General features: G+C 40.4%; 2 protein-coding genes across 2 annotated transcripts in view; both read left to right on the top strand.

The window, feature by feature from the left end:
• LOC146627126 (corticotropin-releasing hormone receptor 1) overlaps positions 1–948 on the top strand; it is a 38,260-nt gene extending 37,312 nt beyond the window's left edge. The window contains exon 9 of the mRNA XM_085361061.1: positions 808–948. Coding sequence (XP_085217187.1) covers positions 808–948 — 141 coding nt within the window. The remainder of the gene's footprint in view (positions 1–807) is intronic.
• Positions 949–19,196: 18,248 nt separating this feature from the next.
• The window catches only part of LOC146627125 (KAT8 regulatory NSL complex subunit 1-like), a 44,283-nt gene continuing 39,370 nt past the window's right edge, over positions 19,197–24,109 (top strand). Inside the window, exons 1-2 of the mRNA XM_085361634.1 lie at positions 19,197–19,251; positions 20,943–21,022. The gene's annotated coding sequence lies outside the window, so the exon portion shown is untranslated. The remainder of the gene's footprint in view (positions 19,252–20,942; positions 21,023–24,109) is intronic.

The raw sequence follows: 24,109 nt of genomic DNA, 5'->3' as shown, positions 1-24,109 counted from the left end.
TAATTTCTGTCACCACTGATTTTCAGTCCAGATCTTATCAGGTCTTTTTCATATTTCTTAAGGATCTGACTTAGATACTGTTCGTCTGCTGTGGATAGTCTCTTGTTTTTTTCTTAGGTCACGTCTTCTTTTTCTTTTCTCCTCCACTTCTTTCTCTTGACAATTTTAAATTGGTTCTATGCTAAGTTGTCTGTTATGTGCAGACACAACAGTGGTGCTTTTTATCCTTAAATAATTTATATCAAATTTAAGTGGCTTAACAAACATAAAGACATTCCTGTGAAAAAGGTCAGGTACATAGACTGGAAATGAGTGAAAAAGAAAAACAAAACAGCAAACAAAATATAAAGAAACAATAAAGAAACAGGGGGTAGCTGAAGACTTTTGCACAGTACTGTGTGTGCATGTATTTAGACTCCTCCCAAAGAGGTCGGTTACCTTGTTAAAATGCTGCAGTCCCATTGCATAACACTGAATCCTGAAACTACAAATCACTGCAGTTTGACTCATTTCACTTCCTGAACGTCGGTCTTTCTGTCAAGTCTGTGAAAAAAGTTAAGGGTGAATTAAAAGGTAGAAAAATAGCCTATCACTCTGAAAATATTCACAGTATGAAGGTAAATAAAAATAAAGTCAGCTGATTCTGCAGCAGTCAGGTGGAGCGACCCACGAGGCAGCGTCTCAGTAAACAGAGTGAGCGTAAAAGAATTAAATCGGCTCAGCTGAACGACCAGTCGGCTGACAGATAATCATTCTTTGTTTTCTTTAATTCCTCGAGCTTATTGTTGTCGGTGTTGTTGTTGACAGGTGCGCTCAGCCGTGAGGAAGCGCTTCCACCGATGGCAGGAGCAGCACTCGATCCGAGCCAGGATGACCCAGGCCATGTCCATCCCCACTTCACCTTCACGGGTCAGCTTTCACAGCATCAAGCAGTCCACGTCGCTATGAAAGAGGAAACCAGCTTTGTCCTACATGCTCGCGCTTTGGGAGAAACCTCCAGCTGTCGTTGTCATCCTTTTCTGCCACATCACTGGAGTAACACTAAAACACTTTCTGCGGCTAGAGATCTAGAGAGAGGCTGCATCAGTCTCCTAAACCTCAGGAGGGACATTACACAGACTTTCAGGAGAAAATGGATGGGTACAGGCGGGAGAGGACATTGCAATGTTTGTGAAAATGGGAGGTTAGTGGATCAAAAAGATGCACGTGACCAAGCTGATGAGTGTGTACTGGAGTTTGAATGTACAGCACTTGTTTAATTGTCTGTCGTTTCCCCGCTGGCACTTTGTTTTTGCTAACATCGCCATCACGATTGAGGATTTATGCTCCTGGACTGCACCGAGCTGGATTCCATCTCAGCGGAGTCATGTGCTAGCAGGGGCCAGTGACTAAGTCGTTACTTATCCTGAGATTTTATTTTAAGTTTTTATTTTTCTCTCAAGCAGCTGTCTGCTTCTGGTGTTTGTTTATTTGATGTTGTGCTTTCTTCCTCTGTTCTCAGCTCGGTGCGCTCGTGCTGCTTTCATCGACTTTCCAGGAAGGTTAAACACATTCCATAATTCCTACCTGAAGAGTTTTGTTCCAGAAAAAACAGACACATTTACAGCTTTTACAGCTTTGAGTAACCTCCAAGTGACCCTCTGGGGACATTTATGACCCTACGTGTATATTTCTGTGACAACTTTAATTGTTTTCTGTAAGAAGTGGCCCATTGGGATGGCAGTGTTTGTCTTCTATTTACATTTTCCACCTTTTATCGCTGCATTGTGACAGTAACAGACTAAGAACAGCGTGATTTAGTGCTGCAGAAGCCCAATAATGCAATGAAAACAGCTCAGCTGATGGAAAAAATTCAGGTTAACTCCCATAATTTCTTACCTCTTAACACTTTAGAATATTGGTCATAGAGAAAGGAAACATAGTATGATGTTATAAAGATATAATCTAGCCTTTAAAACAATTTATTCCAGTATAGAATCTAATGGGGTCATAAATGACCCTACTCAGTCACTTTAGTGGCTATAGTAGCTCAGCTACCTGAGGTTTAAGGTTACTGTCAGTTAGTCTCACATCATTCATCTCCTTTCTGAGCTCAGGTGACTTCTTAGTCGAGCACAAAGAGTGAAAGTGGAGGAAATAGCCTTTTACTGCAGAATAATTACATGGCTTAACTCTCGCTTAAAGCACAAGCTATGATGTGTATGTTTCTATTGATGTACAGATTAAACAGGCGGGTCGATACACGATAATTAGGGCGGCGTAGGGTGGCTGTGGTTGAGATGATGGAGGTATGTCCACTAATTGAATTTAAAAACCTCCTCCTCACATACAAAGTCCTGGATGATCAGGCCCCATCATATCTTAAAGTCCTCTGAGCACCGCATTATCCCAATAGAGCACTTCACACTCAGTGAAAAGAACCTTGAGACGACTGTTTCTGTGAATTGGCGCTATATATGTAGGATTTAATCTAACTGAAGTAATTGCAGGGTTAGCTGTCCAGTCTTCAGCTCCCCCTATAATAAAACCCTGGACTGAAATGGCATGTGATAAAAATCTGCTGGATAAGCGAATTCCATTCAGCTTCATAAGTGCATATTTCTATATATAGCTAGCCTTTGCCCCTTTGACTACAGCTGCTGTGCCAAGTAAGGCTAATCACTTCCTGGCTTTAGCTCACATTGGGGCAAAATATGGTCAGAACGTCCCTACAGACCATTTCAATCTGACCCCAAACAGAGGAAAATTGAATAAGAATCATCACTCAAACATCTCAAGGTGATTGTCTGCTATGACTGTGTGTGGTTATCAAATGCTGACACAACATTTAGTTGGAATTTTCTTTTATTGTAACCTGTAACAATGGTTTCTATTCAGCTACAGAGACGTGTAGCCTTTCTTCTAATTTATCTTACTGATCATTTATGGTGCCCGTCTCTGCGCCTGCAGATCTGCCTCAGTAATAATTGGTAGAGGGTTTTTTGTGCCGATTTGACCTACTTTGGCCTGAGAGGTTGGCTGCATTCAGACCATCTCTGAATCACGTGTGATGACCTGAATTTGGCTAAGATGTAGATCTGGTTCAGCTTCAGACTCATTGGGACTCTTGGGTGTCTCTTTGGCTGTGATTTTACTCCTGGCACACTGGTTCTGGACCATTTTGAAGCCAGACCAGTTTGGATACATGTGTACTCGGAAAGTGCACACATGGCATATTTTGTTTTCTATACACACACACGCACACAGTAACCATGCATGTATCTCACATATTCTCATCATCTTATCCAAACTAAATTTACCTAGAAAGAATAAACCTTTGTGGGCAGAAAAACAATATTAACATTAGAAAGTTAATGTGGCAACATACATTCAATTCTAGATATAAGAAAGACTTTTTTTTAAATTGACCCACTTTCAAAAGATCAAATGTTTAATTATTTAATTTAGAAATAATTAGTATAATACCTGTGAAACTATTTATATTTTCTCTCTGGCACTTACCTCTAGAAAAACATAAGTCTAAGCATAAGAGAAGCAGCTACTAAATGCTTCACTGTGTTCACCAACTCTGTTTGTTTACATCTGAAAGAAACAAAAGAAACAGAAAAACCAAAAGAATCAGAATATTTAAAACCCAAAACTATGACCTGAAAGTTCCTCAAAAAGAGATTTTTAGAGATGTAACCACAGGACCAGTGTCAGTGACAGCATGTTTCACATTACTTGGACACACAATACATTTAATTTTGTGGCACTTTAAATCAAATTAAGCGTCGTGTTAGTTCAGGTCACGAAGTGATTAAAGTCTCTGCGGCATCCCGCATGGTTTTCTTTTACACATCCTGTTGGTTAAACCTCTCAGAGCCCACAGTTTCACTCTTTCAGCCTGCATGTAGTTGCTGTGAATCTGCAAGCCACTTTGCAACCAGTCATGTCATGGAAAGATTCTGCATTAGTGGTCCTTTTAGTGCAGAGACTTTCACAAAGTATAAAAACTGTGCAGTGAGAATGAGTGGACCACGTGTTCAGCAGTTCCTTTATTGCTTGTAAGTTAGTTAGTTGTTATATTTTTTACTTGTCAGGGACCAGGCACAAAAGGATTGAACTCATATGAGAAAAGATGCCTTATACTGGATTTAGCTACAAGCACTTTAAATAAATACAATATTAAACAAGCCTATACTACAAATGCAGATAAGAACTACAAGATAATCAAATGTACAAGCTTCTTCTTCTTTAGTGGATCATCTGCTTCCATTTCACTCTTTCTGTAGCATCCACCTCTGTCACATGACCCCCCTCACAACACCCATGAATCTTCACTGCAGTCTGTGCTGTTCGTCCTGCCTGGCAGCTGCCCTGTCCGGACTGTCTCGGCATTGCCTCACTAAGTTCCCATCCAAACACCTCAATCTGATGTACTTATTTCTAATCCTTTTCATGCTGGATTCTTCTAATGATAAGTACAGTTTCCACCGGCACCCTGTTAGCCAACAGCATCAGGGGTGGTCATTTATCCACCCCGGACCCTGACTCATTATGAGTCACGTGTTTGATTTGACTGCCCTTTCTGACGCAACCCTTCACATTTATCTGGGCTTGGGACAGGAAGTACGCAGTGTTGTGCTCGGCAGTGGCAGCAACAGGTATAAATGACCACAGATATGATTTCAACTGAGTCGAAAATAACAAGAAAGCTGGGAGAGAAGGTGGGTTGTAAAGCAGCTTTTACATGTCCAAAGTGCTATGCTCAAAGTGTCACCCATTTGAAAGCAAACCAAGTTAAAAATTATCAGTCAGAATTTAGTTTAAAAAAAAGGAATAATCTTTATAGAAAGCAAATGAAATGATCAAGTTTTACAAGTTTTAGTCAGACCACCGCCGCCTCCGATGGTCTTTGTGGAACAAAACTCTTCAGCTGATCAAAGAGACTTAATAGATTGACTCGACCAGCAAGCAAAGGGTTCCTCCATTCAGGGTGGTGTTTATACTCATTCACACCTTTCTGTGGCGTTCGATTGACTTGAACACTTGCAGTAACTGTATTTACTGATGACCTGTAAATATATAAATATCAGAGGTGAGTGTGATGGGAGGGGGCTTTAAAATCCACGAATAGAAACCAAAAACACAAACCACACACTGTAAATCATATGGGCACATTTTCCATGTGATCAGCAATTCACAGTCCACATTCCTATGATACCAGTATGCCTAGCACCTGTGCATTTTTATGAGAAAATTGTATATGAACCTTTTCTTTTTGTCACCCTATTATTATAATTTTTTTACCCCTTGTAAGTGATGTGTGAGCTCTGGTTGTGATAAAAAAAAAAGTCAAATTATTTTAAGTCATTGAGTTTTACATGATGCTGATCATCACTTGTAACAGAGCAGCTGCTTTCAGCTTGATTCCAGCCTTTTGTGGTGGAGAAAATTCAAATTAAACGAAAGAAACGTGTAGTCGTCATGCAATTGTGCTAGGAATTTTCAAAATAAAAGTTTTACATCAGCAAGAATAAGAAATATAGAAACCATGCAAAGAGAATCTTCATCGTTTTGTGGTACGTATACGGTGGTCAATGAAAAATCACAATGTCATTCAAATTATTATTTATTGTTATTTATTTTCAATATTGTTATTTTCATACTTGAGAAAAAATGTCAAGCGATAATAAACTGTGTGTTGCATTTGACTGAATGAAAAATTGAAGAGATTTATTTATAGACCAGTTTTTCTGAAAACAAGCCTGTAAAAAAAAAAAAAGACACCATTACCCGCGATGGAGACTCCGGATCACACAGCCATTTGTCTCCACAGTCCCCCGAGACGAAAGCAAAGAAAGAAAACACATCCTGAGTATCGTGTGATCCTCTTAAGCTTTGTGTGTGAGTCTCGAAGGGGAGCACAGCCCAAATCTGGCTTTTAAATAAGATCCTTCTGCCCAAGTGAACATTCACCATTTTCTGGGTATGAGAAGGGAGGGGTCTTTGTGTGTGCACTAAAACACAAAGAAAGGACCACAGAAGTCGACTTTAACAGTATTCACCATGATGCACTATTGCTTAATTGAATGCAAACACTTAAAGAGAACAGGAAGGTTAGTCGTTGCCTGCGGAGCGGCTTTTGGGGGGACGATTACTCTGTCATCTCATGGATTCACTCTTCCACTCAGGGCTTCTAGCTTTGGGAGAGTTACTCATATTCGCAGTTCCAGATAAAACTACAGTCAGCATGATGCGCCATTAGCGTGCTGCCTGCTGTAACCCCTAATTTCCCTCGGGATGAATAAAGTATTCTGATTCTGATTCTGATAATTTACCCGATTATCAATGTGTTAACTTGCATGTACTTTACAAGTATGGGCATATAATATGATAACGATATTTTAGCAGTTAAATGATAAATGTGTAACATTAATTATGGTGGGGGGTGGAAAATGGCTATTTCACTCGATGCACTCCAGCTGACTTACTTTGACGACGTACTCAGAGTTTGGCGGCTTGAAAATAGCCAAATCTTACACCCAGCCAAATTCAAATTCAAATTTTATTTGTCACGTACACAGTCATACACAGTACGATATGTAGTGAAATGCTTGGACAACTGCTCGTGACCTAAAGAAAACAAAAAAGGAAAAGGCTATGAATAAGATAGGAAATAAATATGAAAAATTAAAAAGGGTCAATTTAACTAGGAAGGAATAAAATATAAATTAAGGTTAAAAATGAAATAACTGTACAACACAAATTAGAATGAAGGGTAAATTTAACTGGGAAGGAATAAGATAAAATATATAAATTAAAGTTGAAAATAAAATAACTGTACAACAAAATACACAATACACAATATAGAACTATATAAGAATGTATGAAGAAATCTAAATATAGATAAATATATACACAATAACAGCAGCTGTACAAGTATTAACCGGAAATGAAGAATATAGTGACCAGTGTTGTGCAAAAAAACAATGTGTGCAAAACCAAAGTCCAGAAAGTCCAGTGTGTGTGTAAGAACCATATGTGTGGGTCAGTACTGTGTGGTGGTGTGATTGAGAGACCGTATCGCCTGCGGGAAGAAGCTCCTCCTCAGTCTCTCTGTGTTGGTCTTCAGGGAGCGGAATCGCTTTCCTGACCTCAACAGAGAGAACAGTCTGTTGTTGGGATGGCTGAGGTCCTTCACGATCTTCCTGGCCTTGGTCCAGCACCGCCTGCTGTAGATTGAGTGCAGGTCAGGGAGCTCGGAGCGGATGGTGCGCTCAGCTGACCGCACAACCCTCTGTAGAGCTCGTCTGTCCTGCATGGTGCTGTTCCCGAACCAGGTTAAGATGTTTCCCGCCAGGATGCTCTCTATGGTGCACGAGTAAAAGTTCCTGAGCACCTTGGAGGGCAGTTGGAAGTCTCTCAAGCGTCTGAGGTGGTAGAGACGCTGTCGGGCCTTTTTCACCACGGTGTTGATGTGACAGGACCATGACAGGTCCTGCGTGATGTGAACTCCGAGGTATTTGAAGCTGTCCACTCTCTCCACTGGGCACTCGTTGATGACGGGGGTCTGGTAGTTCCTCTCCTGCTTAGTGCTGAAGTCCACTATCAGCTCCTTTGTCTTACTGACGTTTAGAAGGAGGTTGTTCCTCTGGCACCAGTTCTCCAGATTCCTAATCTCCTTCAGGTAGGCCGTCTCGTTGTTATCAGAGATCAGGCCCACCACGACGGTGTCGTCAGCAAACTTGATGATGGTGGTGGAGCTGGTAGTGGCCACGCAGTCATATGTGTACAAAGAGTACAGCAGGGGGCTCAGAACACACCCCTGGGGGGCTCCAGTGCTGAGAGTGGTGGAGGCTGAGACATGTCCGCCCATCCTTACTGCCTGTGGTCTGCCAGTTAGGAAGTTGGAGATCCACTGACACATAGATGAGCTGAGTCCCAGATGCTCCAGCTTGGTGGTGAGTGTGGAGGGAATTATGGTGTTAAATGCAGAGCTGTAGTCTATGAAGAGCATTTTAACATAATTCCCCCTTCTAGTGTCCAAGTGAGTGAGTGATGTGTGGAGGAGATGAGAGATGGCATCGTCTGTGGAACGATTTGGACGGTAAGCGAACTGTAGTGGGTCCAGTGTGTCTGGTAGTGAAGAAATGATGAAGTCTCTGACCAGGCGTTCAAAGCACTTCATCACTACTGAGGTGAGGGCTACAGGGCGATAGTCATTGAGAGAAGCAGGGTGGGGTTTCTTCGGGACAGGAACAATGATGGACTCTTTGAAGCATGTGGGGATCACCGACTGAGATAAAGAGATGTTGAATATCTCAGTGAACACAGGAGCTAGCTGGTATACGCAGTCTCTTAGGATACGACCTGGGATGCCGTCTGGTCCTGCTGCTTTCCTGGTGTTCACTCTTTTGAAGGCTCTCCTTACTTCATGCTCGGAGATGACGAGCACGTTTCCGGTGCTGGCAGTATCTTCCTGTCTGCAGCCGTTAGCGCCGCTAACACTAGCATTGTTGGAGACCTTAGCTGCAGCCTCGAAGCGAGCATAGAAAGTGTTCAGCTCGTCTGCCAGAGTCACGGCCGCGTTCGTCATACCGGTTGTTGGTGCTTTATAGTCCGTTATTGTCCTTAGTCCCCGCCACAGGCTCCTAGAGTCACTCTGTTGGAGTTGTGACTCTAGTTTCCTCCCGTAGCGCTGCTTCGCCTCTTTCACCGCCCTCCGCACGTTATATGTATGCCATTTGTAAATTGGATGTGCGCCTCCAGTGACTTGTAATTACGAAACTGGTTCGCTGTGTAAGCGCTTACTCCACAAACAAGATACGTGAAGATATCGGGGTAGGACAGTGGCGGTAAGTCGTCTGGGTCTTTACTCCACTGCCGTATTTCAAATGGGTCCAGATTTGCGATGCACTCTATTTTTTTTCAAGTACCGCTGCTTCGCCTCTGGACGCAATCGGTCTCTATACCGTCCGTTTTCTTTTGAGCTGCTTTTAAGCATCTTTCTTGTCGTCGTCGTTCCAACACAGTGTGTTTGTTTTGATTCGTAGACCCCGAAAATGGAGCTGCGCTCCCACAATGCATTGCGGCGTGACGTCAACTCCAAAGCCCTATAGAGATTGACAGACCACGTGACTTTCGCACATTGCATGCCGGGAACTCGTGGCAAAACAATCCAAGTACCGCATCAAACGCAAGCATTTGCAGCACCGCAAAACATTCATTCTCCAGTTCCAATACCTTCTTGGTTTTTCTTTGCCCCCCAAAAAAGTTATGTAGAAAACGAAGGAGAACAATGCCGGTCCGTACAAAGACAGACTCGACGAAAAGGCAAAGAAAAGATACGGGGGAAAAATCAAAGGAGTGAAAGGGTCAGACCCTTACGAGCACACAGAGTGGACAAAAGACGTTAGCGTGCTGCCCAACTTTCACCACGCTCAGATTTGTAATTATACGGTTCGTGGAGTGAGTGCATACACTCATGAAGTTTAGTAACTTCAGGTGACTGCAACAAGCCCAGGTACAGTTTACCGACGGATGGGTGCAGGACCTTGAAATGCACCGTGTAGAACGAAAGACCATCGTACGTATCATAAGTTTACCAGTCTCACAAATCGTCTCCATAAATACACATTCGTTAACCGTTTATTAATAGGACCTTTGAGCTCAACGGTAATTAATTAGTAGTGGAAATAATTTCTGGTACCCATCACAGAAATGTAGCAGTGACAATAATACTGTATGCTGTAATCGCACTGGACAATTAGTGATACAAAAAACCTGTTTTACCCTGTGAATAAAAGTATATGTTTTTGTCAATGTACCATAATAACAGAAGCGAAACGCAATATTGTGTCAGGTCAATTCACTATTTATGCACAATAAACAAAGGAGCATAGCGCGACAATTTCTGTTCAGCGCCAGACTTGCTTGTAATTGTATCACCAATTATGTTATGAAAAATGACGCATTAACTACCACAGCAGACTGACCTTTGTGTAAATGCTTGGAGCAGACTAACCTGTGAGCTGGAGTGTTCTGAGACGTTATATTTGGTCTTTGAATGGCTGCAATCTAGGCCATCCGTCGCCTCTTTGTTACTTCGGAAACATGGCTCGAACAATTTCTCTTCAACGACGTAATCCGATAACAACCGATCTCTTTACCCGTCGGCTTCCCGTGGCTGTCATGCGACCGGCTATTGCAGTTAATAATACAACAGCTTCTTGCCATTTTTTGTGTTTCTTTTTATTGCTGTGTAACTGATTTCAATTGAAAGCCTGCGTGCGCTAGTACCTCTTGCCACGAGTTCCCAGAATCCTTTGCGGTTTTAGCCCTGAATGAGGTCACATTTTCAATCTCTATACAACAGTGTGCATATTTGTACTAAAATTATATAACTTTTTTTAAAATTAAAAATACAGCCTAAAGCTTTCATAGTAGGAAGACTCCAAACAGACACAGGAAAAAGTCCAAAAAGCCAAATCCTCATTCCAAAAAATGGTGGTCATGCACTGTGGTCAGGTAGACAGCATGCACGGCAAACCAGCTGAGGAGCATAAAAAGGCAAACATCCATTAAGCCGGTTCAAAAGGACGTAAAAGCTGCTGCAAATTTTGACTGCAAAGAAAACAAGATGAGTTTGGGCAAACTTGTGTGTGGATTTTCCCGTTTTTAAATAAAATTAAAACATCATACCTGGAAGAACTCTTTGGATCTGGAAGCATAAAAGTGTTCAGCAAACCAATGTTTACCCTGTTTTACTTGATGAGGTTTTGTGAGCCTTAAGGCTCACAAGATCATCCATCACCTGGAATATTTCCATCTAACAAGTGAGCCTTGTCAAAAATTAGCTGGCAGGATTTCTTGACTTCTTAATTAGACCATTAGTCAGCAAAGAGCCCTGTTCTACTTCTAAAGTAATCAATGTTATGGCAAGAGCCACTCAGCAAAATAAAGACACGCACCAGTGCATCGTTACTGAAAGACTTCAGGGTAGGTCCATCCAGAAAATTGAATGCGATAATTTCTTCAAGTACAAAACGGCATCAAACTCTGTGATTCTCACGAGGACTGCTTCAGGAAAAGAGGACCAACAGTTCAGCACAGTTACAGAAATCAGCAGTTAATAACACTTCAAATGAGAGCCCTCGTCAAATGCTCCCCAGAGCTCAACATCAGAAAACTGTGTGAATCAGTCCTTCACGGAGGAGAGGAGCGAACTGCTGGGACCAGAAAGCACATAGACAGAACATCAGAGCAGAGACTTTCGGTTTCAGCTGCATGCATGGCAAGTCTTAAACCGATAATTACAAAGGAGTATTAGGGCCACGTTAAGAAAATAAATATATTATTGATCACGTTGAGAATAAAGTTGAAATGTGGAGATTAAAGTTCCATCCATCCATTCGCTTCCGCTTATCCTTTTCAGGGTCGCGCGGGGTGCTGGAGCCAATCCCAGCTGTCATAGGGCGAGAGGCGGGGTACACCCTGGACAGGTCGCCAGTCTGTCGCAGGGCTAACACACAGGGACAAACAACCATTCACACCTAGTGGCAATTTGGATTATCCAATTAACCTATCCCCACAAACTGCATGTCTTTGGACGGTGGGAGGAAGCCGGAGTACCTGGAGAGAACCCACGCAAACACGGGGAGAACATGCAAACTCCACACAGAAAGACCCCGGCCTGATGGTGGAATTGAACTCAGGACCTTCTTGCTGTGCAGCAACAGTGCTAACCACCGTGCCACCGTGCTGCCCTGAGATTAAAGTTGTTGTATCAAATTGTCTTGGGTAGATGAGGTGGTGAAATCGTACTTCAGAATCAGTAACAAGAAAGGAAATTATTTTTCCTTAAGCACATGAACACAGTGGTAAGTATGAGAACGCTGAAATAAAAACCCTCACAAACTTGAAACAGCTGCCTGGATTGATACAAAATGAAATGGCTGCCAGTGGACAGATGCAAGGATAGAGACGGTTGCACTCTTGTGCAATAAAGAGGGTGTATGTTGTATCACAAGACACGATAAGGCAGCTGATCAGTTTGCTTCACTAACTCATCTACACGGGACATTTTGTAGAGGCAGCCACGGCAGTTGATACACTTGAAACTTGAAGCCTCCTTAAATGTATCGTTCCACAATTTACCCCAAAATTCTTTTTATTCTTGTTATTTTTTTCATTTCTCCTGAAACAAAACTATGATTTATACCTTTGCTTATTATAATCTCACATATTCAATTCCTACACTTTCAAATAAGCACAAGTGGGAATCTGTCTCAACCTTTCACAACAAAAGAACTGGAGGACAATCGATAACTCTGCATGTCTGCCACTTTCTGTATTTAAAACCGTGCCAATCACATTGTGGGTCAATAGGTAATTCTGTGCAGCCAGAAATCAATCAGACTTTGAGAAGTTTAATACCAATTGAAATGGAGTCTCGAAAGTCTCCATAGATGTTGGGATTTGTGTGAAATCATATCACATATGGCTCCAGTGAAAGGCTGGATAAATGATGTCAGACACTGTTTGCCGTATTGGAATGTGAAGAGTTTAGTCATCTTGCATCTTAAAGGAAAACAAAAGTGTACATTACCCAGATGACCCTGGGAGCTTTGTCCCATTAGAGCCAGCTGTCATGACAGCTGGCTCTCGGGGGTGCATTTATATGCATGAGAGGTAAGTTCATAACACAGTTAGGAAAAGCACCCGCAGTCCAGATGTAAACAATATAACTTTGTTAAGCTCATTTTCCAGTGAATGACTTCAGCTTAGACCAATATTAAAATGCTTCCTGTTGTGTTTAATCACCTTACTCCTGATGCTTTTGGACTTCGCCTGTTAATAAGTCAAAAATATGGACCACACTTACACCGATGTATAAGTTAATTTCTTTAACCCTCATGTGACCAAGTTGTTTTAGTGACTGAAATTACTGAAGGAGGTCATGTATGAGCTCATTATAATTTAATTAAGAATGGCTTTTGATTGGTTCTGTGTGTGCATTTAAAAACAACTCCAGTGTGATGTAAATTCAACCTTTGAGAGCCTATAAAACCTAAGCCAAGGTACAGGTGCCAAAAACTGCAGTTCCTCTAATGGCCTCTTGAGGCTTGCTATAAAAGTGAGTCAGTCCCCATAGACTCCTGTGTTAAAATGTCCAAATTTACAGCAGAAATAAACATGTTTACAGCCTTGTGCAAAAAGCATTTTTGGCCTCCATGGATAGTTTTCACCCTCATAAATACTTTATAGCTGTAAGGGTTTTTTGTTAACTCACCCACATGGATAATAGTAAGGCTTAAAGTTGGGAATGTGGTTGCTTTCATTAGCAGTTAGCTGTAGCTGATCTGTGCTTTCTAAGCCCAACCTACGCTAACTGTAGCCCCCAAACTGGAACTTTTGACTGTGCTTATGCTGTTGGTGACCATGGTGACCATATCTGAGCATTTTAATTGAATTATCTGATAAAATAATGGAGTCTGGTGTGTTGTAAACACTTCAGTTATTTTAAGTCAAGCAAGCTATCTCCATCTTTTATGTACAGTCGACACTAAACACTGAAGTTGTTCAGCAAACTCATAATTCATATTAAATAAAGTAAAAGAGACCCATCGTCATCAAATATAGTGTTGCATCTCCAAGTAAAGTTTTAGCATTTTTCCTACTCTTTTGTGACTTTTTTAGGAATGGATGTGTTATCGGTATTGAGATGAGCATTTGCACAGATGGAGCGGTCTGCTGTCTCATACCTGTATTACCTTCAGACTGAATCCACAGACTCTGACAAATCTAAAAATATCGTTGAGAATAAGAACAAGAAAAACTTTCATATCTTCCCCCAAAGGGAAACGTCTCTGTAACTGCTGGAAAAAATTGTGGAAGCTGTTCTAAAATTAAATTGAAAAGGATCTAATTACAATTTACAAATTAAAATTCAGCAGAAAAAAAGAGTACTGCTGATGAAATTGGACTTTCTGTGAGGAGTCTTTGACTGCTCTTCTGGGTGTGAGATGGATTTTAATGAGCATTTTTCTGTTCATTAGTATTATAGATGAAAATATCCTTTTAATGAAGAATATGCTGCAGAGCGGTCTGAGAAAAGTGATTATACAGAGTTAAATCTACCTAAAGAGGCGTTTAAGGGAGAAAAATGTGGGAATTTAATATATTTTAGCTCAATAAATACAGATTTAAGTAAAGGATTATATCACACTGTTTTGTAGCTGAATGCACTTATAATTTTTCCTGTGGTTAACTGTAACTGCAAACTGCTGTAAGTAAATGTAGATGCAGTTTTAATGGCATAAAAAGGTAACAGAACTGAATTTCATCCCCCTACACATGTTTAAGACTTGCCATGCATGCAGTAGGGCATTATATGCTTGGATGCTGATTATAAAAGCAAATTAAAAGTAGCACATTTGTGCATAGTGAATATCTGAGTGACCATTTTACAGGTTCTAGCTTCAGTCCGGTGATGTGTTATGTCTCAGCTCCATCTAGTGTTATTTCCATATAACTACATTTACATGTTGCTATCAGATGAACCACCGATGTTTAAAATGAGGTAAAGAAGGTGAACTTTCCAGAGGATTAAGTGAAACATCCTCCTCAGCATCAGAGCATTATGATGACAGTATCCTGAAGACTAATGGTGTTAATTCTCAGTTAACTCTCCCTAAGTTGGTGTTAAATGCAGATAGACAGAGCCCGAAACCATTTAAATGTCAAAACAAAAAGATTTTGTGACAGCCTCCTATTAGGTTTCCTGTTTCTATCACCGCATGAAGAAAAACTCAATTTCGTCAGCTGTTCTTACTTTGTTGAATTACTGTAACTTGCATTTTATGAAAATTAGGGGGTTTTTTTGGTGGGTGGCTGTAGCTCAGGACATAGAGCTCATGGTTTGATTCCTGTATCCCTGTACTGAAGTATCCTTGAATGTAATACTGATGCAAGTGAACCCCTGAGTGTGAATGTAAATGAGAAAAGCTTGTGTTAATGGGTGAATGTGGTCAGTTGTATAAATCACTTTGAGAACTCGAGTAGAAAATTGCTCTACAAGAACCAGCCCACTTACTAATGCATTATTTTGAGGAACATATTTTTATTAAACTGGTTTATTTATTTGACCCATTTAAATCAAACTGGACTTTATGCACTTTTATTACTTGCTATAGCACTCTGGTAGACCACCACTGTTCTCTGTATGCAGCTAAACGGTCATTCCTGTACGTCTATGTAAACCTTAGACTGATTTAGAATCAGTACAGCACTCACACATACGAGTTTATTTATTGATCTGATCATAAAGTTTCGCTGAAGTTTTTTTAATTTGTTTATCTGTTTTAACCCTGTTGAAATGATGTTAACACTGTATTTATCTGATTGTTTAAGTTTAGAGTTGTTACAATCTCTGCTGCCCTCTTGTTGGCATATCTTTAGAAAAATCTCCTGCACAAATAAAGGATGTGACAAATAATAATAAATAAAACATGAACTTCTTGTGCCACTGTACATAATCTAAATGTGTGTATGTGAGGCTGGGTGGAAGGATGAGCTGAAATGAAGGTGGAAAGGTTGCAGAAAAGACAAAGAAAAGGAAGAATTGAGAAAACTGAAAAGGTGAAAAAGACAAAAACAATGATAATGCAGCTGGAAAATGTGAGCATGTCATGTGAATAATAAAGTGTTTCATAGTGCAGTGAAGTCCATGTAAGGTCCTGTTTAAAATTTGGTGGATGATTTCAAGAAATTTGACTGGCCAGTAATGTATCCAGGCTGTCACACATCCAACACGGTCTCAGAACAGGACTTCTTCTTCTTCTTCTTCTTCTTCTTCTTCTTCTTCCAGGTACTTCCTTTAGGAATCACCACAGCAGATCCTCTGCTTACATCCCACCCTATCCCTACCATCGTTTTCTGTGACCTTTCTTCATGTCTTCCTTCACAACATCCATTAACTTCCCTTGAGGTCTTGCTCTTCTCCTCCTGCCTGGCAGCTCCATCTTCAACATCCTTTCTCCACTATATCCACTCTCCATCCTCTGCACATGTCCAGCCCTTCTCAGCCTTGGCTCTCTAACGTTGTCTCCAAACTGCTCGACCTGAATCTTGTCCATCCTACTCTCTCCCAAAGAAAATCTTAACATCTGCTCGGCCTCCAGTCTTTTTGCCAGTGCCACCGTCTCCAAACTACGGTATCCATCGCTGCCTGTCTCGCTACCGTGTTGTAAAAATTCCTGGTTAAAATGTCTACTGCCCTCTCTCCTAGACATCCCCATACCCACACAGTTATGTCATCTGGAACAGCCACCTTTCCACTCTTCATCCTTTTCATACCTGCCAAAATTGGACCACTGAATGGCTTTCCACTATTACTTAAGAGTCAAAATGTATGGAAAGTTTCTAGATGTAGAAAGGTTTTTTGAGTCATAAAGACATCAAGTACTGCTGTATTCATTCTAAAGTTTAATATATGTCTCCATGTGATGACAGCAAACTCAGTGAATGCTCAGCTGAAATTGCACCTTTTCATTTGTTACAAGAAGAGAAAAACGTAACAAGAAAAAGATGCCTGGTGATATTATGTCAAATTTTCAAGGGAGAAGGTTAAAGGAGGTCTTGCTCTCTGGCTCAGGATTCCAGCTTCTTTTTTTAAATTAAATTTGCAGGTGCATTTTTTTTATTAAAGGATTTTCTGGGCCAGGCCCATAGTTTTGGTCTTTAGGGAGTTAATTTTCACCCTCATGCAGTAGAAGTATTTGATTTCAGAATAACAGACGCATCTCATAGGTGTGTAGATAAGTGAAACATGTGTGTCCCTGAAGTTTTGACCACATGACCATCAACGAGCACACAATATTCCAAATATTTCTCTTTCACCAACAACAGTGAGGTTGACCACTGATGTTGGCTAAGGTCTGCCTCACATTCGGAGCCAGATTATTAATTTACTGGCTTGAATAGAAATTCATATTTAAATTCAGTGCCATGTAAGAGGCGTAGAAGATATATCAATTCAGCAGCTGAAGAATGAAAAGGCAATGCGAAAAATCTCAAATACCTCCTCAAAAGATGCATTTTTTTACATGTAAATGGTGACATTTGAATAAAAAAAGAGGGGAAAGGGATGCTTACAAAGTTCATACAGTGCAGTGGTTAAACATGTGGCCCAAGAGCCAGAACCAGCTGCCAAATGATCCCACTGGTCCCACTCTGAATCCATTAACAACTGTAGTTTTTCAGTAAAATGTGGTGATGTTCGCCTGACTACACAGAAATGAAAATGCATGAAAAGGTAAGTTTTTCAAATTGTTTGAACCACAAATATCTAAAATACTGAAGCTGTACTGAAGCTGTACTGCGGAGCGCACACATTCCCAGATCTCTGATGTTGAACTTCTACAACTGTGCCATCAGCAGCGTTCTGACGTATGGATTTCTAGTGTGGTTCCCCAGCTGCACCAAGGCCGATCAGCAAGCACTCCAGCGGGTGGTGAAAGAAGCTGGCAGAATTATTGGAACAAGTCTGCCAGAGATCAGTAATATCTTCCCCACTCGCTGTCTGAGGAGGGTGCACAGTATCCTGCGGGACCAACATCACCCTGCGCGCCACCTTTTCCATCTGCTGCCCTCAGGGAGAAGGTACAGGTCTATACAGGCCAGAACATCCAGACTGGCCAACAGCCTGTATCCACAGGCTGTGAGGCTCCTGAACTCTCTGCCCCCCTCTCACGGACAATAACCATATCCAACTTCTTAATAGCAATGAACTGGTCTGCATTGGTGCATCATATCTTTATTCTCTTCCCCCTCCTGCCCCCCCCCCCCCCCCCCCCCTCTTTCTTAAATAGATAACTATCATATCTGATATCATATCTCACAGTACAATAATATTGAATGGGTTGCATTGTTGTATTTTGTCATGTTTCTCAGGTCTTTGTCTGAATTTCTACGAACATTATTGCTAAGGATTGTCTTATTGCATTGGAGTCACACTGGGTTAAATATGTACACTTGGGTTTTAAGGGGTATTTATTATTTTCTTCTTTTTTTTTTTTTTTTTTTTTGGGGTTGTATGGAAGCCCCAAACGCAATTTCATTGTTCTTGACAATGACAATAAATAAAGAGAGAGAGAGGGTATACTTACAAAAACTCCAGATGTGAAGGTTTTTTCCAAGGTGATTTGCAAACTGTAACGCACATGTAATTACACTGTACTCAATGACTGTGGAATAACTTGGATATATTTTTATTTTTGCATTTATTTTTTAAATATTACCTTTTGTGGTTGTTTTTAACAGAGTGGGGTATGGAGACCTGCTTAACTCTTATGGTTTCAGCTTTTTAAAATCTTGCGCACAGCCCAGGTGCCCAGCCCAAAATCTGCTTCTTCACACTTAAAGAAAGGGGAAATTTGTCAGTGGTTTTACTGGCCTGGCTCGCCTAAGATCAAACTGGGCTGCATGTGGCTGCTGGGCTAAGATGAGTTTGACACCCCTGCTCTAAATGTTGAAAAGGCTTCACCCTCGGCCAGGCCTCTGCTCCTAAGTCATTTTCACTCCCCCTGCACGTACCTGAGAAAGGTCAGACTTAAGCTTTACTGACACAGCCCCACAGTTTGCCCCTCTGCGATGCTAACCGCTGGATATTCATGCAGCCAGCACAATGCTGCCTCACTGACTTATATATCCACCCATCCTGTCTCCGTTGCCTGTAAGTAAGCATCAGCAGCTTCAAGTGAATCTCCATTCTTGTAAGGGGTTTACCCGCTATTGTGCCTTTCACCGGTGAAATATCACCCCGCCAGCTCTTATCTGCTTAGAAATACGATGCAACAGAATATAGTAAACAAACTCACGCGCTGCCATTAGCTTTATGTTTGCGTTTTTTTTATTGTGCAGTGAAAACCAGTGGCTCATTTCTAAGCAGTAGTCCCCAAAAGCAAAGCATCAAAATGGGAGACAGTGTAGTTACTTTGAGTGAGAACAGTCGCGTAATGGGGCAGTAAAAGGTGTGCTTCATAAATAACGGGTAAGTTGTGAAACATTTTCAAATAAAAACAATATATTTTGGGATAATGAAGTTTCATGCTATGAACTTTCGTCCACATTTCCGCTGTACGGGCATTTGCAAAGATTGACATCTGCAGCAGCCAATAGAAAGCCTCGAACTGGTCTCTCGACCAATAGCAGCGCAGGGGGGGCTGGTGTTATGGAGTCGTAAACGGTTAGTAACAGGACAAGCAGGTAAGTAAGATTTTGTCTTGTTATTTTCTTAAAATAAATGAACGCTCCGCTTGGCAGGAAAAAAACACACATTACGTTAAGCCCCCGGTTGTTTGGCTTGAGCTGGCGGAGTTTTTAAGCGCACTTTTCTGCTAAACGTGCAGCAGTCATTGAGAAGTCAGAGTGGGATCGGGAAGCAAACAAGCTAGCGAGCGTTAGCATCTCTTGCTAGCTCAGCTGGCTGCTATCTGGCAGCCTGGGAGTTCCAAACATTAGCCTGTTAGCTCCGCAACTGGAGAAACTACTGTTTGATTATAGCATAAATCTCCAGTGGCGCATTCCTTCACACAGCGTTCAGTGAAGGAGCCGCTTTTTGTAAACTTACATTTTAATTTCTACACCGTGGTGCTGACATTAAGCGACATTTAAAACTTTTTCATTATAAAAATTTGCAACGATAACGTTAGTGGATGTTAGCTTTAGCTAGCGTTAGCGTGGCAGCAGGACATTCAGATGAATAAATAAATAATAAATAATAAATAAACAGCTGGGGAGACGATACTCAAGACTGAGTCCTAGAAAAAAATAGTGGGGCGGGCGAAGAGGGTATAATTCAGAAAAAACGCTCAAATTCCGAGATTAAAGTCGCGCATTAACGAGAAAAATAGGAGAAATAGTGTTTATTTGTAGCCAATGAGTGACTTTGCTTCACTTTTGAACATTAAGTTTGAAAGAAAATCAGAAATGTGAACTCCTTGTAATAAAAGACCAACAACACCTCTTTCCAAGTATGTTGTTAAGGCAGACAACAAGCGACAAACTCATTTTCACTACGCTGCAGCGCAGGTCTACGTGCAGCAAGCGGTGGGAGGAGTGCACGGACCCTCAACAGTGTACAGCACTGGAAAAACGTCATGTATACTGACGTCCCGCTTCGCTCTCATACAGTGCCAATTTTATATTTATTTATTTTTTACGTACACTGCGCCTCGTTTTTCATATAACCCTGGCATTGTTTTTATTTTTCAGTTTTGTTTGTTTGTTACATTTTTTAATTGTGCCAGATTTGCAATTAACCCTAATTTTGCGTTTTTTTCCACTTAAATTTGCTATAAATTTTATTTGTATATATTCCTTTTTCCCCTTCTTTAATTTGCATTCGTTTTCTCAGAAATTAGCCCCACGTTTGTCATGTAAATTAGCTGTTCTTTATGTTAAATTGCCCCTAAATTCAAGGGTTGTTCTTTCCATTTTCCACTGGGCAATTTTCCAAAGTTTGCTATTTTTTTCCTCAAAAATTTGCCCCCCCCCCCCCCCCCCTTTTTTTCTTGTAAATTTACAATTTTTTTAGTTAGTGTAATGTGCTGATATCGATTTACTCATGTAATTGTTTTTGCCCGTTCGAATTTTCTTTCTCTATAGCATCAGGATTGGCAATCAGCATAAGAACTGAAGTAAAATAAAAAGTAAAATCTGCCAAATCAACAACATGGTCCAACAAGGGCCTTGTGAATTAAGGGAGCAGCTGATAGTAGCTTATATATCTGTAACTTGCAACATGTACAAACAAAAAATTCCACAAGAGTTACAGGCTTGCGCATCACCTAACCCTCTATCTTTTCCTACTACGCCATCATAGTTAAATGTATTGTCTGAAAATTTTAAATATGATTCAAGTAATCTTATTTTTTATTTTATTTGTTTCATTTTAGGTGTCATATTTTCATGTGTGGAAACTGGGAAAATGATCCCATGGATTATTGATTGGAGTTCACCGACAATGGAGTTAAAGGTATAATTGTTATATGCATTTACCTTTATTTTAAAGCCAGGGGGTGCTGCAGCCACCCAATGGCCTTGGAGAAAAGATCACATCAGGGATATAAGTAGTCTGGATTTTGAGCAACCGTGTGAAGAGCAACTGATTAGCATACTCTGTGGACATGTCCCTGTGGATGTATTTTGGTCAAGTGGGATGGATTACATATCCTTGAAGTCTGAAGGGATCACCTAGGAGGAGCACAAGGAAGTTGAGACATCTTTGCATCAGCTGTAACCTGGAGCAAGAGCAAATGGATGGATGGGTATTTGCCAGTTATAACAGTCACAAATCGGTTTGTTTTGTTTCTGTGATGTTTTTCGTTCACGTCCCATGAAGACCTGCGGGGGTCATTTTAGGTTAATACAAAGCAACAACAAAAGGAAAGAAGTAATATTAGGAGGTGAAAATCACACTTTTAAAAGTTACTGTGGTAAATCAATAAGAAATGGCAATCAAATTTTCAAGAAAAAAAATGCAGAAATTCTCAGAAATGAAACTAGCGACAAGACTGGTTCACTGAAAAAGTTATGTTTGTAAAAAGTGTAATATTCTTATAAAAACAACAAACATTTTTGAAAATGATAGTCTTTAATATAAAAGAAAAGAAAATCCAGAAATGATCAGAGATTGAAGCCAACAACGTTTTTTTCTCTTAAGAAATGACAAGGTATATTTCTTTATTTTATTAAAGTAATTTGCAAGAGTTAAATGGAAGTATACCCCTGCTTCACTGTACAAGAGTTGGGAGTGGCTCAAGAGTTGGGAGTTTGCCTTGTAATCGGAAGGTTGCCGGTTCGAGCCCCGGCTTGGACAGTCTCGGTCGTTGTGTCCTTGGGCAAGACACTTCACCCGTTGCCTACTGGTGGTGGTGGTCAGAGGGCAGCTGTCCGGCAGCCTCTGTCAGTGCGCCCCAGGGTGGCTGTGGCTGCAATGTAGCTGCCATCACCAGTGTGTGGATGACAGGTTGTGTAAAGCGCTTTCTTCCTCCCTCTGATTTCCACACACACAGATAATGAAGTGTTTATAATGCATGTCCTTTCTGGTAGTCTGATTATGCTCAGAGGCCATGCAAGACCTGTTAGAATAGAATTTTTAATACTTAACAAGCATCAGGAGATCAGAGGTACTGAAACAATCTAAAATCACATATTTTTTTCCATTTTCATTTAATAGTGGGCTTAAATGGTAGTGAGACAAGAGAGGATATAATGTAACTTTGTAAACATCTCAGCTCGGGTTTGTACCCGTTTCTAGACGAAAACACTTCTCAGTAGAGAACTACGTTGAATTTCTCTTTTAGTGTGGGAAAATGGCTGTCAGTGTGCAACGAGTCGTTTATAGGATTATCTTCTAGTGCACAGGATGTTATTAAAAGTTGTTTATTTAAATGTCAAAGAAGATAAACCAGACAAGCAAGAGACACTGGAGTAACAGTATGATCATCTAGTGATGGGCGAGTAGCTGCAGAAAAGTAGCCTCCCTTAGCAAAAAATAAAAAATAAAACCCATAAATAGTGTTTGAAAGAGAAACTTGAATCTGATATTACTTTTTAAACAATTTCAACAAAACACAGGGCATATTTTTCAATTAAAGTTGTGCCTAATGTAACTTGAAGTCCATCCAAGAAAATTAGGTTAACATACTCACTGTGCTAGAGCCGTGCTTAAAATACCTTCATATGATAAACAAAAATTCAATTAATTTGAAGCTACATGATGTTCAGGTTTATCATTCAAAAATAGATAAATGATATCTCAGTGTGTAGCCTCAATACAATTTAGACACAATTAAGCCTGGGAAAAAAATCAAAATGACAATGTAAATGTTTAGAAACAAGCTGTTCAGTGGCAAATATTAATTGTTTATTTTTCCATTGATGTGGATGTCAGTCAGCATCGCTGCAAATAGTAGCCAATAAGCTAGCCTTCAACCCAGCTGCTACTTCATCTCTTAAAAATAAAAATGAAAAGAAATTGTGCAATATGCAAAATTAGGTCAAGAAGAAGGAAGTACAATTTGTTAGATGAGATAAGATAAACTTTTAGTCCCACAGGTGGGGAAATTTGTTTACTTATTTGATCAGGTATATACCTGTTTAAATCTTACCTTAAATTGCAAAAGCTTTTGAAAGCAGAAAACAGTGGCCTGGGTTCGAGTCCAAACTGCTGACACGTCTTTCTTCACTATCCAATTTTTAAAAAAACAATTTTTAAAGGCAAAATAATAAAAAAATAAAATACAATAAAAATACTATTTTAAAAAGGGGGGCTTGAGTATCACTAATTAAGGTAATGCAGAGGGTTTTTCCTAGTTCAGAAGGGGCCTCTGTTGGGTTTGACTACACCCGTAAGCATGACTGATGCACATTTAGCTAAGGGAAGTAGTCTTTGTTATGTTATGTATGGCCATTTAAGAAACAAGCTCGAGTTCATTAAACCTCTGCAAAAATCTTCTTTAAGAAACAGAAGCTCTTTGGTGGGTGTCAGTATTTTGTTATTTGTAGGAAAATTCCTACTAAATGTGGGCCAGTCATGCTTGCATGTGAGGTCGCCCTCCAAAGGCCAATTTTGAGGCCTAAAAAATAACTCATAGCATTTGAACTTAAAGCATTGCATGGATACAAAACACTGATAAGACTGACTTTATCTTACAATAAGATGATAACTCTGTTAGTCCCCACTCCCCTTTACAACTTCCCAGCAACCACATCCCCCCTCATTACTGAAGTCAGGGATTTGCATTTTTCCTTTAATTTGTCACCCATCCACATGATGATCTTTTCATTAAAAATCAGTCAGATGTGAACATTTTTTTTGGTCTGATCCCCTCAGAATCGGTTTTCCATAATACAAAGTAATAAGAGGTTTGTCTATAATAACAAAGACTTCCTGTGATCCAGGCCCTCCCAAATGCTTCATCTGCATCTGGACATCAGTCAAAATAAAATGAAAACGTCACTTTTTATTAAAAACTTTTAATAAAAGGTCTCTTTTTTAAAATCTATTAGGCAACAATTGAAAAATTTCACAGAAACACAGGTAGGAGTCAGAGTATAT

This window comes from Diplotaxodon limnothrissa, linkage group LG8 (genome assembly GCF_057381915.1).
Source record: "Diplotaxodon limnothrissa isolate DT_005_m linkage group LG8, D_limnothrissa_male_GT1.1, whole genome shotgun sequence".
Taxonomy (NCBI): domain Eukaryota; kingdom Metazoa; phylum Chordata; class Actinopteri; order Cichliformes; family Cichlidae; genus Diplotaxodon; species Diplotaxodon limnothrissa.
This window is presented reverse-complemented; position numbering and strand designations above follow the sequence as displayed.